The sequence below is a fragment of the Pelecanus crispus genome, chromosome 5 (assembly GCF_030463565.1).
Source record: "Pelecanus crispus isolate bPelCri1 chromosome 5, bPelCri1.pri, whole genome shotgun sequence".
Lineage (NCBI taxonomy): Eukaryota > Metazoa > Chordata > Aves > Pelecaniformes > Pelecanidae > Pelecanus > Pelecanus crispus.
Window position 1 is genome coordinate 29,066,211 of NC_134647.1, and position 15,968 is coordinate 29,082,178.

Here is a 15,968-nt window from a genome sequence, read left to right on the forward strand (position 1 = left end):
AGACTAGAGGACAGAACACTGCATCTCCTGCTGCAGGAGCTGTCAGGGCTTCCCAGATCTCCACCAGCCTCTGGGACCCCATCCAGTATAACTGAATGAAGGATAATTGTAACAACCACTCTATTTTTTTTGTTTGTTTTGTTTTGTTTTTTTTTTGTTCCTCCCTCATTATAAAACAATAGTGATTTGAGTTGTTTGAACAAATGGCTCTTCCGGCTGCCAGCAGAGGCTATCCTGAGCCATCTGACATTGAATTAAGCTGACCCATTCAGATGTAACAAACTCGTTGAGTAGCTGATACTTCACTTGAATTCTGACTTCTTCTGACAGGCTTTCGGATCTGTCTCAGGAATCCTGCGTGCCCTTGTGGTACTACCCTTGGCAGCAGTGCCTGGCGCTTGGGATGTCCTGGATGCTTGTGGTGAAGGGTCACTGGCCAGTGGACATCCCTCCTGTTTCTACACTACACTCCCGTGCAGCTGGAAGAACAGTCGTGTGCTAGCAAACACTGGGATTTCTACACAGAGCCGTTCCTGTTACGGACTTCCAGATAGTTGGATACATCTTTAGCATAAACACTTCTGCAGCTGCTCTGCACATGTAGGCTGACACAGGGGCACACAGAGCTGGCTTTCATTCGCTCACCTTTCAGTTTAGACAATTAAGATGGCTGCAGCCCAGAGGACCCCCACCCCCATTTCCTCATCTTTTGAATGCCACAGATTTGTTTTGTGTTCTGCACTGACGTAAATGTGCTCCTCTCTGCAGCGAGCTACTCGCCATGGGTGCTGCCGGTTTAAACAGAACTCACAGATGCCGTTGACGGTGAAGGCGAAACAAAGTTTACAGGTCCTCCTGGGGTCTGAGGATAAACTCTAGGGGCTGTGATCTGAGGTTCAAATCTACTCACGCCTGCTTGCACTAGAGAAACTTACCCCCAACTTTAGTCTTATGCACAATATAATCTTGAAAATCCAATCAGGTATTGTAAATTGGCTATTTTGTACTTGATGACTAGATTTGCATATGTACTGTGAGAGCCCTGTGCAGAGGCAGGACAAACGGCAATTGTCGTCTTCATGTCTGTTGCCAAAATCTCTTCAGTGGAAGTAAAAAGGGCTGTTGTGTGTACTGGTTTCCCATGGAAATCCAAGCAGTAACTAGTAGTAGTCCTAGCTCTTCCCCCAGCCCTCTCCATTGTTTATTATAAAGAAATAGATATTTTGAGCTGTACTGGTGGACCTGGGGTGGAGTAATACCAAGTGAAGGCTCTGTAGCCCCTTGTGTTGATAGTTTGCTTTTTAATCTAGTCTCAGTTAAACATGCTGTTCAGTGATTCTGCCTGGCAGGTAAGTGTAAAGGGATGGCTGTGCTAGTCTGCCCTTAGGAAGGACTAAATGTTATCTGTGGGTAAATGTCATGCATTAACAGAGTGAACTGATTAAACCTCCTGTTGCAGTCCTGGTAGCCTGCAAATTGAGCTGACCCCTGTATTGTGAGAGCCTCCTGGGCCAGGGCATCTTCCCGGACAACTTTTGACTATCGCCTGGCCAAGTTCCAGCTGGTACCAACAGTAGCTTGTCAAAGGCAAGACAGCGCCGCAGCCGCCTTCTGAGGCCCGTGTGTATTGCAGAGCAGTGCGTGAGAGCGCGCTACTGGGGCTGGGTTTGTAGCGGTGTTGGCAGGGATACAGGTAATTGACTCAATCCCCTTGCTTGGTAATTGGTGCAATATCAGGATGGAGGTGCAGGTTTGGTGCAAATCCGGGCAGGGAGGTGCCATAGCTGCTCAGGGGGGAAGAAAGGGGAAACAATCAGGTGAGGTGTGTTTGTGGGATATGGATGAATTTGGTCACCTGCTGCGAGCTTGCGGAAGAGTGCGTTAACTCCTGTGACAGTGCGTAAGGAAATAGTTTGGTCAAAGCTTACAGGAGGTACAACTTTCAAGAAACTGGTGCAAAGATAGAAGTTACTTTCTCCCCTGCTCAGTCCACGGCTGTGTAGCCAAGACACTGGTGTCGTCTTTTTGGAAGCTGACAGCATTATTGTTTGGGATGAGTGTTAGCCAGAACTGGATACCCTTCTATCTTCCTCTGTGAAAACTTGTCTCACAGCAAGACTAACGGAAGCAGCCGTGTTGAGTTCCCTCAGCTTGTCGTTTCTCTGAGAGCAAGCCTAGAAACGCGGGTTGTGCAGTCACTGGAATGACTGTTTCTAGTGGCAGAGGGCAGGTCTACACTTGTTGCACAGGGAGGTGGTGCTAGCGGCCCAGGTGATTGAACAGCAGTGTGGCCCAAGCCTTTGCTGCTCACGGGGTGGCTGTTTTCCAGGACTATCAGAGCTCTCCTGGTTTCTCTTGCCCTGGGGATGACTGTGGTAAAGAGTGAGCACACAGTGCTCGGACGCATCAAGTTATGGCAGCTTAGTGAGTTACTGAGTGAGAGCTGAGCCTCTATTCCTGTGCACCCATGCTCCAGCTGGGAGGTCACGCATTAGTGAAGTCTGTCTTTAACTCAGCCTGTGTAAGAGCATGCGCTTGAATGCTTCTGACAGGTGGGTGGGGATGGTGTGTGTGATACACACCCACGTCTCATCTTCATTCAGTTGGTTGTTCATCTTGCAGGTTTTCTGTGTTGTGAGAGCAGAGCAGTGTGAACTCTGGGAAGTGCTGAACGCTTGTCAGAGCTCAGCACAGATGAGGCTGCACAACCTTGAAAGTGTGAAGCTCCTTAAGAACTGGCTTTGGTCTGATGGGCCAGGGGTTAGTTTGGTCCCTGCTGATAGCATGTGGAATTGTTTATCCTGCAAGAGCTGCTGTGGGTGGAATTTCTGGGTCACCTCCTGCTGGTTTTATGCTTTATTATGCAGTACTAATGTAAAGAAATTTGTTGAGTTTTATGCATATTTTTTATTTTGTACAGATTTAAATTCTGTGGCTTGTTTGGGGATGATATGATGTAATGGTCAAAGCCCAGGCCAAGGTAAACAGGCTTTGTATATTAATGTTTCATAGATTGCATGCTAGTAAAGTCAGTGAGGGTTGTGTTTCCAGTTTTGTCCCTTGTACTTCTCCTTCTCCAAAACCTTCTCCCCCCCGCTCTGCTTTTTAATTTACATGTTTACTTTAAAGAGGGGGAGCGGAGAGACACCTCAGTATTTCAAATAGGTGCACAACATCTCTTCACCGAGTTCTGCTGCCACAGCTGAAGGTGTTCAGCGTCACAGGCCGTTGAATCAGCAGTGTGTATGCATAAGCGGGGGGGGGGGGGCGGGGGGAGGAGACACTCCAGAATAGCCCAAAGAGTGCTGTATGGCCAAAATGAGTATGTTTCTCCCTTTGCGAGAGCTGCCTTAGCCCAGCCAGCTGTTTTCATTGTGTACAGGAGTCGGTCAGCATCCTCTAGTGGTGTATTTTGCTTTGGTTTGCTGTATCAGAGATTTCTTCCTTGCTGTTGCCCCCAGGGACAAAGCTATTAACTACAGCTGCCTCTCTGCCATGTGCCAGTGTGAGAGGAGGTCTGACAGTCTGTCCCCTACCTAGTGCTGACGCCGGTTATTTTGGTGCCTTCGTTCCAGCCTGAGAGAGAGAGATGGCTGAAGTTGCATGCGTGTCTTCCCCCCCCCCCCCGCTTCTTTCTCTTCTCCCCCCGCCGCGATGCATTCATGTTCCTTGTTTCTCTCACTGGCTGTTGCAGCAGAGGGCTGAGAGGGGCAGGAGAGGCAAGCAGCAACTTTTGTGCTTGAGCGTCCTGATGGTGCGCCCATGCCCTCTGGCTGGGGTAGGCACCAGAGAGCTGAAGCAACGCCTCAAGACTTGCTGGCCTGGCAGGTGACACATAGGCAGACACTCATGCACTGAAGAGCCATTGCTCTCACTGGAGGACAAGAGGCGCGGCGTGGACCCGGGGCTAGATGGCAGAGCTTGGTGTGTGTTACCAGGAGGCTGAGCACGTTCCTGGGCCGCAGCCTGTCCTTGTGGTTAGTGATAATAGGAACGACTTGAGTTGGGTGTTCCTGAAAGTGGCTGGAGATTGCTGCTGGTTTGAACCACAGCTCCCCACAGTCCCAGTGGTCTGTGGCTGGGTGGCTTACCCGTGGGTGCCAGGAAGGCTTAGCCCCAGCTAGTTCTTGCTAGAGCAGTTTATTTTCCTTTCACAGCTCCTGGTCATTTTCTTTCTTTGCTGCTGAGGGTTCTTGGTGACAACCACGGTGACAGTGTCAGTGATGCAGCTTCTGAAAAGCGGCACTTTTATCTAGGGCGTTGCAGTTGATCATGAAAAGAAGGCGAGGCAGAAGCAGGACTGATGCTCCTTTCCTAGCAGAGGGTAGGCTGCTGGCCTGGCGCCTATGTGCGTATTGTTGACTAGAGGCGGAGGGTTGTGCGCTGACACAAACTGTTGTGCTTCTGTAGTGTCTCCCACCTGTGCTTGATGGTGACTTAATGCTATGCTCTTCCTAGCAACTTCTACCACTCCTAGCAAGTGCTACGGATGTGCCTCTGCTGGAAATGAGCTCTCTTTTTTTTTTTTTTTTTTTTTAAATTAGTTATGTCTCCAGGTACAAATCAAAAGCAAAACTTTCCTGTTTTCCTTTCTGGAAAGGATAGGACTTTATGCGGGTTAGTAAACTGGCAGCATTTACAGAGCTTCTCGTCCCAGAGGTGGGACAGGCCATCTTGTGAAGCAGGTGGTGTCCGTATTTGCTGCAGGGCAACTTGTTGGAAGCTGCTAGAGGATACTGCTGGAAAGACCATGGTGCTGTGCCTCCTGCTGGGAGTGGTACTTGCAGTGAGTGTCGAGTCACTGGTTGAGCACTGCAGCATTTCAGGAAGCATTGCAAACCCCATGCAGAGACTTCAGTTCCTATGTTGACAACAGTGGCAGTGACAAATGTGCAGCAACTGTTGCATCTACTAAGGCAAGTATTTACAACCCTAATCTCTGGCGAAGCTGATGCTGTAAACTGAGCACTAGCAGGCAGACGATAGGCTATAGCTTATGGGGCGCCACCTTCAAGAATGTACTGTGCATACACTTATATTCACCTTCCCCACCTCTTGGCATTTCTCAGTATTAGGCACTGCCCCATTTTTGTGGATAAAATGGTATTACACAGCAGTCGGAACAGTGCAAGAAGGGACCAGTTTGGGGTTGTTTTTTTTCTCCCCGCCCCAGCAGCTGAAGTCAGTGTGTAGTAACAGTCCTATTGAGCTACTTTTGATTTTGACACTGCAAGAATAGTTGGGACCGCCCCCCCCCCCCCCCCCCCCCCCCCATGTCCATGGGAAGGTTGCTGAAAGCTTGATGCGGCCAAGGTTTGCCAACTGCTGTTACAAAGAATACGTCACAGACCATGGTGTTCTGCTGCTTTCATTCAGAAAAAACACACCCATGTGTTTTGTGCAATCTCCTGCCCATGCAGGAAGTGGTTTTTTTCTTTGGTACTCTAAACATAATAATTTTATTAGGACCTTCGCTTATTATGAGACGCATTACAAAACAGTAATGTAAGCAGCAGCCTGTTGTCCAGAGGTAAGCCTACACCCAGTATCCTGCTGAACACGGGCATGGTGACTCTGCTGAAATGTGTGCAGTACATTTGTTCTTGTTTCTCTTCAAACCTCAGAAGAATCCTACCACTGTTGACTAATGAGGAAGAGCTGTGTACAAATTCATTTCCATTACAGCGCCTTGCTAAAGTGCTGACATGTCTGAGATTTTTTTTGTAAAGAACAAGTGCTTCTTTTCACATTTGAAAAAGTGTCTTTTGCAACTTGCATGGACAAGTAGTTTCTATGAATTCTCTGGAAATGTCAGTGTCTAACATGGATTTTGTCCATGCACTTTTTTCTGAAAGCAGATAACCCCCCCCCCCCCCCGCCTTTGGTTTGCAGTCAGAGGAGAAGCACGCTGTGCTTCTGCTTTTGGCACTGCTGAGGCAGTGGATGAGTGCAGAGCCCAGTGTAAACAACCAAGCCCGCAGAACTCCGGGGAGCTGTATGCCGCCAGTAACGTTTTATTGTGTGTGCCATTTGAACCACCTTCCAGTGAGTGCAAAACCCAATTTTTAAATTTTTTTAATTGTACTTGGAATTAACTGTTGCTGTGTACTAAACCCTCTTGTTACGAGCCCTAAATAAAACGAACAAAGCACATGCCATGTGTTCTGTGAGCGTGCTGCTGCCGTGTCGCATTCCTTGTCTTTGGCTACAGCCTTCTCAACACAGCGGGGACGGGGACAGGCACCTGTGTATGCGGGAGCCCCATCCCAGAGGAGGTCCGAGCACAGCACTTCCCCCAGCGAAGGTATGAATGATCATTGGCATCCAGCCTGCTGCCTTCAGCAGCTCCTCTCCCCTTCTGTACGCCTACTCCTTTCCTGTAATCACCACTAATGCAACAACGCCTCAAATCTCTGCTGTGGAAGCGGATGACTGATGCAGGGCCAGCCTTGCGAGGAGGAGGTGAACAGAGCTGAATTCCCTACAGTGGGCCCCAGAGAGGGGCCGCAGCAACACTCACCGGCCGTCAGCTGTTCTTGCCTGAGCAGAGCTGTGCGGGCCCTGCACGCCTGAGGGCGGAGGCAGATGGAGAAGGTGAGCATTCACACGGGGTCCTCTTTAGACCTGTAACTGGGGCGCACCGTGTTACTGGTACAGCCAGCTCTGACCCGCTGGGAAGAACTGTGCAAAGGAACAATAAAGAGCAGTTGGCTGGAGAGGGAGCAGATAAATGGTAACCTGTAGGCCATCAGCTATCTGATCCCTGCGGAGGGGAACCACTGATGCCCTGAGAACACAATGTGGGTTCTGAACTCATGAAAAAGGAAAATGGCAAGACAGAGGATTAAAACAGATTATTAAATTTAACTACATCTTTATTGAATTGTGCATATTCCATTGTATAATGATCTATATTGGGTACTCTATAATGTAGTATTTCTTTTGTCCTCTCCCATGCTTAAAAAAGTATATTTATACATATATTTATATATATTTATAATATGGCAAAGCTCCCCCCAACCTGAAGCTATCAGTCTAAAAAGAGCTTTGATTTTTCTTTTTGGAAAGGGAAGAAGAGGGGAGGCAATCCCATTTGAAAGATAAAATGTGCAATTTTCTTTTTAAAGCAGTAAACATGAATGTATTTACAGCACTCGGCACAAGTTTGCTGCACAGACAAATCATCGTTGCAATGACACTTTTTTCTTACTTTTTTTTTGCATCCCCAGTATTATACAGAATATCGCCAGTGGCTGCTAACAATTACTGTAAGCCGTAGAACAAACTGCTGCTCCAGTTCATTTCTGGTCCACTGCAGTCCACTAGAAGGAGACCTAAGATTTGCAATTAGAACCTGTGACAAAGCATTTCGTTTGCCTTTTAGAAGTACGAGCTTTGCAGTGCCGCACCAAAGCGGCAGCAGGAGCCCTGGGCGCAGGTTGGTTTGCTAAACTGTCCTTTGGCCCCGCCCCTTGCGGCCGTGTACCCGGTTAGCAGCATTGCTTAAAGGCAAGAGCTGCACCCCCGCTCTCAGGGGCACCCCCGCTCTCTTGCCAAGCAGCCGCTGCCGCTCGGCAGCACTTCAGCTCCTGGCAACTTAGCCTCAGGAGAGGCTGGCGCAAGCACATCTGCATACCTGGAATTTAGCTCTGAATGCATCTTTGGCATCTTGGGGAAGGTGGGAGGAAACTCTTCCACTGTAGGGAACAGTTGGTTCAATTCCTAAGCAAGTCTCCTAAAAGACAAGTTGCCTTCAAGCATTTAAATAAGGGGGTTGGGGGGGGGGGGTGGTCCAAAATGTGTTGCTCGATTCCCTCGCTAAGTCCCTGCCACAGGGGATTGTGCATATAGCGCTAGCTCCTGTTCCTCATGGTCTTCCAGCTTCTCTAGCTCTCCTCACCAAAGAGACGCGCTTCTGATGAACAGAGAGCTCACAGAGGCCTCGCCCTGTTGAGTGCCTCGCAGCACCAAGCAGCCACCAACCCAAAACACTATTTTTCCCGTGTTAGTGGCAATTACTTTAATTTACATTGTCAGGGACAAGCATGTGTTGTTACCTCATTTGCGGTTCAGTGTCTTAAACTTTTCAAAACTAGACAAAGCCTGTGACTCATTGGCTCACAGTATTAGCGAGTGCTGACCCCTGCAACATAATGCTGGTTTTGTCAGTCTTCATGGGCATTTTTTTAATTGAAGGAGAAAAAGAATTCAGAAAGGAACATTACTCAACTTTAGATAAACTTACAATTCCAAAATAAAAGCTTAAAACCCACCAGCACAGTACAAAAACGTCTAAGAAAAACTATCCCCTGTAGTGTTAAATCCTCTCCGGTTTGGAGTCTGCCCGATCATGTGAGGGAATACAAAACTAAACACCAGGAGCCACCAATGGGCTTCGGGAAAACATCTCCTCCCCCAAAGAAGCCAGGCTCCCCTCACCTCTAAATGAGGAGCACTGTTTGAACAAGGATGGAATCTACAACTTAACAATGAAAAGGGGGGGAGGGGGAACAACCCCAAACTCACATGTTCTGGCTGCATCCTCACTACCTTCTGTCAGGAATTTATATTGCTTTCCTAGAGTGCAACTGATTTTAACATGACTGTCTTTGAACTAATACTTACAGTAAGACTCACTTACAGTATTTTGAATAACAAATTTACCTGCAATGGTACCACTGAAGTAAAACAATTTAGTTCTACGCAGTTTTCTGTAGTAAGCAGAAAAATTCTCTTTTGCCTTTCTGCTGTTGAAACGGCACTTTTGGTTCCTTTAACTGTGGAAAAAATAATTTTAACTCAGAGAAAAACTGGCCATGCTTTATCTCTGAGCTGATTTGAGTTATCTGGTTGCCTAAGGGCACAGAAAGAAGAAATTAGAAAACCTTTAAATGTGCAAGTCCAGAACAATAAATCTTAAAATGCACTTGTTGGAAAAGCTGCTCCCTCTCCCATCAGACCTGAAGCCAGAGTGATCCAGGTACCTTCACCTCATTTTCCTGATGTGAAATCAGTCACTGGTGCCCTGCAGGAAACTGCAGAGTAAGTTCAGGACAGGAGCTCTTTGGCTTTGAGGTCACGCACCAAGTCAGAGCAAGCAGCGGTGGTTTGCCGCAGGAGGAAACCACTGCGCAGTGGGAAGCAGGCGCTTTCCTCTTCCACAGAAAATAACAGGATTACTTTATTGCGAGACTTGTGCCTAACCTCCTCCCCAGCCACAGGTTTTGAAAGACTAAACGGAACCCCCAGCATATCCACCTCAAACATGTTACCTACGGTTTGTTTAAAACCTGTGGGTTTTTGTTTTTTAAAATAATTTCTCCTTTAAGATTAGTGCTGATACAAGAGCCTAGTTTTCCCTTCCAAAGCAACTCCCCAAGACCTGAATTACAATGAAAGTGTCAGAGAAGACTGGCTCCCTGCTTTCTACACCTGTGCTGCAGGCACAGAGAAACCTGGCTGAACAGGAGGGCCCCTGCTGCACGGCAGAGAGGAAATGAAAACCAAATCTGGAACAGATTAACGAACTCGGCTGCACGCTCTCAGCTCCCCTGCAGCAGGGCTCTCCCCAACACCCACCTTAACAAGTGTCAAAGGCCATAACACTTCATCATGTAACACAACTACAGCTGTGCTCTCTTAGTACTTTAGGATCAAAGCATCTGCTATCTTTGTGTCCAGAGTATGAAAGCTCAGCTCTCACATGCTCATTTTAATAGTGCCAAAAGGATTACAGCCCGTGTTTGTAGCAGGAAGCTTCTCGCTGTGTGTCAGAGATCTGGCCCCTTTGTTTTCCGATTTAAATAAATACAATGGTGCAATTATGAGACCAGTGCACAAGGGGAAAAATAACTTACTTGCAAGTAAGGCATAAATATTTACTGTCACAAAACCAGTAAATACACTGGAAAAGCAAGTTATAATGAGGGGTCTCACAAGCTGAAAAGGCAACCAGGTTGTCTGAACCGCACCGTAGCCAGATTTCAGTGCTCAGCTGAGGGAAAGCAAGCTGCAGCTACTCACTGTATTTCTGTATCACTACTGGCTTAGGAAGTAAGCTGTAACAAGAAGGAATACATACAGGGTGCCACCTTTGCTGACGCTCATTCTTTTTGCTGCAAACTTAAGAGTTAAACTTCTGTCTCCCAGCAAGCTGTGTAGCAGCCTGCAGTAGTAAGCATGGATTCGTCGTCCGGGGAGAGATACTGGGTAAATGAACTTGGGCACAGGAAAATGAGAACAAAGCTCAAATGCCTCTGAAGAAATTGCACTCAAAACATTGCTCTGCCAAGTCCAAAGCCCAGAGGTACCCGCACTGAACGAACAAAAGAAGAAGGACTGGAACTGACACACACCAGTGGAGCTGTCTTGGGGGGAAAAGAAAAACAGATGGGGCAAGCAGAATTCCCTGACTGCTCTCATCTGGGAGCACACGCTGCACCAGCCCAGCTGCATCTTGCCAGGCAGCAGGAGAACATGTCCACTTGCCTATCGTCAGTAACAGCTGGGGAGTTCTGGGAGGTCTCTGCGCACCTTTTGCTCCCCTGGTGGGTATGAGTCCCAGGAGCTGCATACAGTAGAAAGCAGCAGGAGGACCAATGTTGAAAATTACAGCACCCATGAATTGCAGTATAGCTTAACAACCTTCCTGTGAAGTTACTTGCCAGCTACACTGAGCGTACTTAAAATCAACAATGCAAATGCTTTTAAGGACACTTTATAAGCACAAAAATAGTAGAAACAAAACTTTGTGAACAATTTGAAAGACACAAAAAAGTGCCTTTCCATAGCAGTGCTTTAAAAATGCACACAATGGTATATACTCTTATTGCTCAAAAAAAACTAGTCTGAAATATTAAAACAATTTCCAGAGGTGCTGAAGCAGATTTTTTAAAAAATCATATGAAACAGGTCAGCAGAGACAGCACCATTAATTTTTCTCTTTTCATGATGCACTTATTTAAAACTATATAGTAATAGATGTGTCATTTTTTCCCTCTAATTAGCAAAGCTTTTTTCCTGTTCATAAATTATTCACAAAGACATTTATTTTATTATTTGGATTTTTTTAAAAAAACACTTTATAAAAAAAAAAAGGAATGGGGGACACTGTCACAATATTTCTTAAATCTATCAGCCTGAATTACTCTAATGAGAGATTAGTTTACATCTTTTTTACACACTTGAGGATGCTGTCAGATCAGGCTACTTCCTTTGTTTCATTCTTTGGGGGAAGGAAAGCATTTCAAATTTGCTTTTGGAGAAAAGGTAAACAAACAGTAAAATAATTTGCCATCTGACCCTTGACAGTATCCCCATGGTGACAAGGGAAGTTGTAACAACTGAAGATGGGGTAGGTACAGTCCAAGTATTTTAGTTACTTTACAAAGGTTGTGTACCACTACCCTGTAATGAACATGCATGCTACATAAGACCACTTACGCTAACTACACTACCTTATCACAAAGTCCAAATACGTGGGTAAGACCGTACAATCAAGCTACTGAAGTACAAGAAAAAGGACTCTAGTACGCCATCTGGCGATCGACTGTGAATCGGTAGCAAACAAAAAACCCAAAGCAAATACGATAGTCTATTTCCTACTCATATGGGCCCTTAAATTTAAGTTACTAGCAAATGTTATTGCCTCTCAAGGTTGGGGTTTTTTCCAGTCTTCTCCCTTGACTGCTAGAAGTGCAACTTTGTAATTAACAGGTTCACGCATTGGTCGCGGTCTCTGGTGGGTTAAAGAAAAGAGAGAGAATTCCCACTGTGCCACTCCCTTCTCTCTTTCTAGAAGAGAAAGGTTCCTGACAGTTGCTAATGAATTCCAAACAGTACTTTCTTTCAATGTTTCCAGACACTGGCTTTTGTGCAGATAATACATCTTATCAGGCACAGACAAGGTGAGACTGTACGCTGTGTACGTTTCTGCAAGAACATATCGCGCTCTACAGAAACCTACCTGTTCATTCAGGTACAGAATTACACGTACAAGCGATGTACCGGTGTGGGTCAGCCTTGTGGGTCGGCATCGATTGGAGGAGTCCTGGCAGCTTTCAGAAGGGGTTAACACAGATATATTCATCTTGAGCCACAGAAACAAATGATTGAGCCTACTATAAAGTTAGAATGCATAATGGATTGGAATAATATATATTTACCCTACTTACTGCATGGACAAATAACTTTGAAATGATTTGTAGCAGTGTATATTTTTAAACTATTTGGAAGGGAGGGGGAGCCTCTTTATAGTATAAATATATTTCACTCCAGCCCACTATATATAAAATCTATTTTTTTCCTCAGAACGTACTCATTTTCAGTAGTATTATGACCAGAATGTTTTGGTATGTTGCATCTGTACTTTTCAATCAATGGACAATGTACAGTTGCTAGCAGAACACCTCAGCTCTGCACCATTTACCCGCCACAAACTGCCAAGAGGTCTGCGGGGGTTTGGGTTTTTTCCTTCCTTTCTTTAAAGTGCCCCCTATATCTTCATCTTTGTGGTAAGATTTGACTAGTTACAGAGTCCGATTCCAGATAATATAGTGACTGAAACAATAAATACGGTTCTACAAAAACATTCTGGTTATCTTCTATAATTGCGACGAAATATATCACAATATATTATATACCTACACTTATAATACATGCACAAACATGTCTCACGTGGACAGACGCTACAAAAAATTATCTCCCCCCCCTCCCCTAAATGCAGAAAAAGTAAGAAAATGGATTTTTGGTCCAATCCATATGAAGGGTAAAAGAAATTGAAAGGATAAAAGTCAATGCCTCTTTACCCACCTTTCCCAATAAAATAGCAACGCCCCCAAACCCCCAACTTTTTTGGCCTAGCCATGAAAGGGGAATGTCTTCACGTTTAGCCTTAGCTACAGTTTGAGATCACCTCTTTTGACGGGGCTATCATCCACGTCCCCACATTCTCTCCAAGTGTGCAAGATCACAGGTTGGCCAGTCATGGAGCAGCCCACAAGTCACGGAGAGCACCGGCCCCTGGGACTACCAGTCCCGAGACAGCTTGGTGTTCTGATCCCTTTTGGGAGGAGCAGGGGGTGGCCCCCTCCGTAACGTTGCATAGCCAGATATATGACTGCCCCCGAAGCCACTCGTCTTCTGCTGGTCAGCCAGCAGCTCTGGCGGAGGCGGAGGCAGGGCCATGTCGTCCATGGTGGCTGTGGGCTCTGTTCTGGACATCCGCGTGGAGGAGAGGGAGCCATGCCGGGTGATGGATTTCCGCTGCAGCGTCCGGTTGAGGTCTGCCAGGAATCCCGGCTGAACACTAAGGCTGGACTTGGGTGAAGTGGGCACTTGAGGGCCAGCTGACCCTGGTGGCTCTGCGACCTCTGCCTGCGTCAGTCGAGTGCTGTCATTCCGCTTGGGACGTGTGGGTGGTGGGGCTTTTTTCACAGACGGTTTTGACCATGCCTGAGGCTGGGGATTGACAACAGCGACTTTTGGGGAGGTGCTGCCTGAAAACACGGATGGGATCTCAACTGGTGGGAGAGGAAGATCTATTTCAGGTGGTGGTGGTGGGAAGTCTGAATCGGACGGTGGTGAAGGAAATTCGACCACAGGTTCCTTCCCAGACACACCCGGAGCAGGAGCTTTGACCGGGATTCTTCCTTGCGGAAGGACAATGGGCAGGCTCACCCCAGAAAGGTTCAGCTTTCCTGGCTTTGGAGGGGCTGCAGGAGGCGATGACTCCTTGGAAGGAGATCCTGACAGCTCTGGTGGGTGTGCAAATTTGCTGACAAGGCGGTCCACTGAAGGTCTCTTGGACTCATGGTACTCAGTGGAGCTGGTGGACTTGATGCTGGAGTTTCGCTGAGGTGTTGGAGGTGGTTTCTTCCCTCCGGGGCTTGATATCTTGCTGGTCTTTTTGACTGGAGACCCTGATTTGTCGGGGGGGGGAGAACCTGCAGAGGAAGCTGGGGAAGGAGGTGGAGGAGGAAACACTAAGCTGCTCTCTGGTGGAGGAGGGGGGAAATCTGGTGAGTGAGCAGAAGCGGGCTGCCATTTGGGCTTTGCCTTCACTGCTGGAGGCGACTGTGGAGCCACGCTTAGTGGAAGGGGTTTCAGAGGCTGGGGCTCAGTGGCAGGTGGGGTGGGAGGAGGTGGGAACTGGCTAACTATCTGTTTCACTACCGACGGCACTGGGGACTGAGGGGAAGGAGGAGGCTTCACAGAGAAACTCTGCTGCTTTGGGAACGTTGCGGGGGGGGTGGGGCCAGGAGGGGCTGGGGGCAGCGGAGACACCTGGGGAGAGGTGATACTTGGTTGTTTCTTTATTGCGAGGGGCAAGGGAGCTGGCACAGGCGGGGTGACATGTGTGACCCCTGGTGACACTGCCTTCCCACTCGGCTGTGGAGGGAGAGCTGCCATGAGGGGCTTTGGGGGTGCCTGGGGTGGTGGTGGGGCAGGCACAGGAGGAGGAGGTGGTGGCAACGAGGAGGTGGCAGTGGCCTGGCTTATGTTTGGTTGAACCTGATGAATTTTGGGGGGCGGTGGTGGCGGTGTAAACTGTGGCACAGAGGGGGCACAAGGTGCCGGCTTCAGTTGTGCCATGGCTGAGCCCGGTGTTGGGGGAGGCGGTGGAGGGGGGGGAGGTGGCATGACCCCGTTGGGGGGCACCAGTATCTGAGGCTTTCCCGAGGGCGGGGGGGGCAGGGGGGCCTGCTGTGCAGCAGGAGCTTTGGAAAAAGGCCCGCCGTGCTGGGCAGCGTTCTGCAACCTGGTGATGGTGCTGTACTTGACAAACATTGTGGCGGGTGAGCCCGCAGATGGGGCGGCCTGGCTGGGGAGTGGTGGTGGTGGTGGGGGAGGTGGTGGTGGGGGGGGCGGGGGCGGGGGGGGCGGCGGAGGCAGCGGGGGGGATGGCTGCGACGCTGCGTAGGGGGCCGCCACTTTAGACTGTGGGGACACAGGAGGTGCAACAGACATGAAGGGCCGACCTGCAGGTTCCATTCGGACCTATTGGGAAGGGATTTTTAGTGAAAGTGGAAAGGGAAAAAAGGAGAAAGACAGAGAGGGAGGGAGGGAGGGAGGGAGGGAGGGAGGGAAGGAGACAAAGAGATTATAAAGTCAAGGTCTAAATGTGCCTGTCATTAAAAATTAAGTGGTAGATTACAGCATGCAGGAAGTATTAGCAAAACAATGCAGTAAGAGACAATTGCACACTCTGACAAGCCTAGACCGTGCAGTCTGACCGGGCAGGCAAGGAGGGGAGCTGGCAAGAATCAGGTGAGCCAGGTCTACTCCAAGCTAGACTGAATGTCCGGGAGAAAATACACCAGCCTTGTCACTTCTGTGGGGCAGGCAGCTGGACCCAGTGAGAATCGCTGGTCCTCCTCTGGGCAACTATAATCACCCAAACAGAGCACTCCCCAGAGTGCCACAGGCCATGACAGAGGACATCTGGCAGAGCAAGAGACTCTGCGGACATCTCCTCAGCTCAGTAAGATGAGAGTTAAACCATACATGGCCTCCCAGCACATCTGTCAAGCCTTTACGTTGGTTAGCTCAGGCCTTACACTGTTTGGTGGTACAAAATGCAGAAATCCTGAACTATTCTAAAACATGTGAAGAGCAAGCTCTAAGCAGGAATACTACTGAGATCCTTCTACTCCACATGCTCTGATACCCAAGACTGGCAAGGAAAGAAAATGAGGAAAAAGAGGGAGAACTGAGGTTTCCTAGGAACATTTCCCCAGAAGGAAGTGTTTGGAGATGTGCAAAAGAAAGTTAGCTTGGGAAAGAAAAGCTATACATGCAACTGTTATGTTAAGCAGAAGAAAGGAAAGACAGGGAAAAACTGACTAAGGGAAGGAGCAACGGGAAAGCAGCAGGCAGTTTTAGTCTACTCATTGGGTTTTGCTCAAGTTAAATTGTTTCTCTAAAATTGTAAGCCTACATTCCTGTTAAAAATAAAAGATAATTGCATT

At 47.9% G+C, this 15,968-nt stretch overlaps 1 protein-coding gene across 1 annotated transcript in view; it reads right to left on the reverse strand.

Annotated features, from left to right (window-relative positions):
* Nucleotides 1–13,026: 13,026 nt before the first annotated feature.
* RAPH1 (Ras association (RalGDS/AF-6) and pleckstrin homology domains 1) overlaps nucleotides 13,027–15,968 on the reverse strand; it is a 62,217-nt gene continuing 59,275 nt past the window's right edge. Inside the window, exon 13 of the mRNA XM_075711332.1 lies at nucleotides 13,027–14,997. Coding sequence (XP_075567447.1) covers nucleotides 13,027–14,997 — 1,971 coding nt within the window. The remainder of the gene's footprint in view (nucleotides 14,998–15,968) is intronic.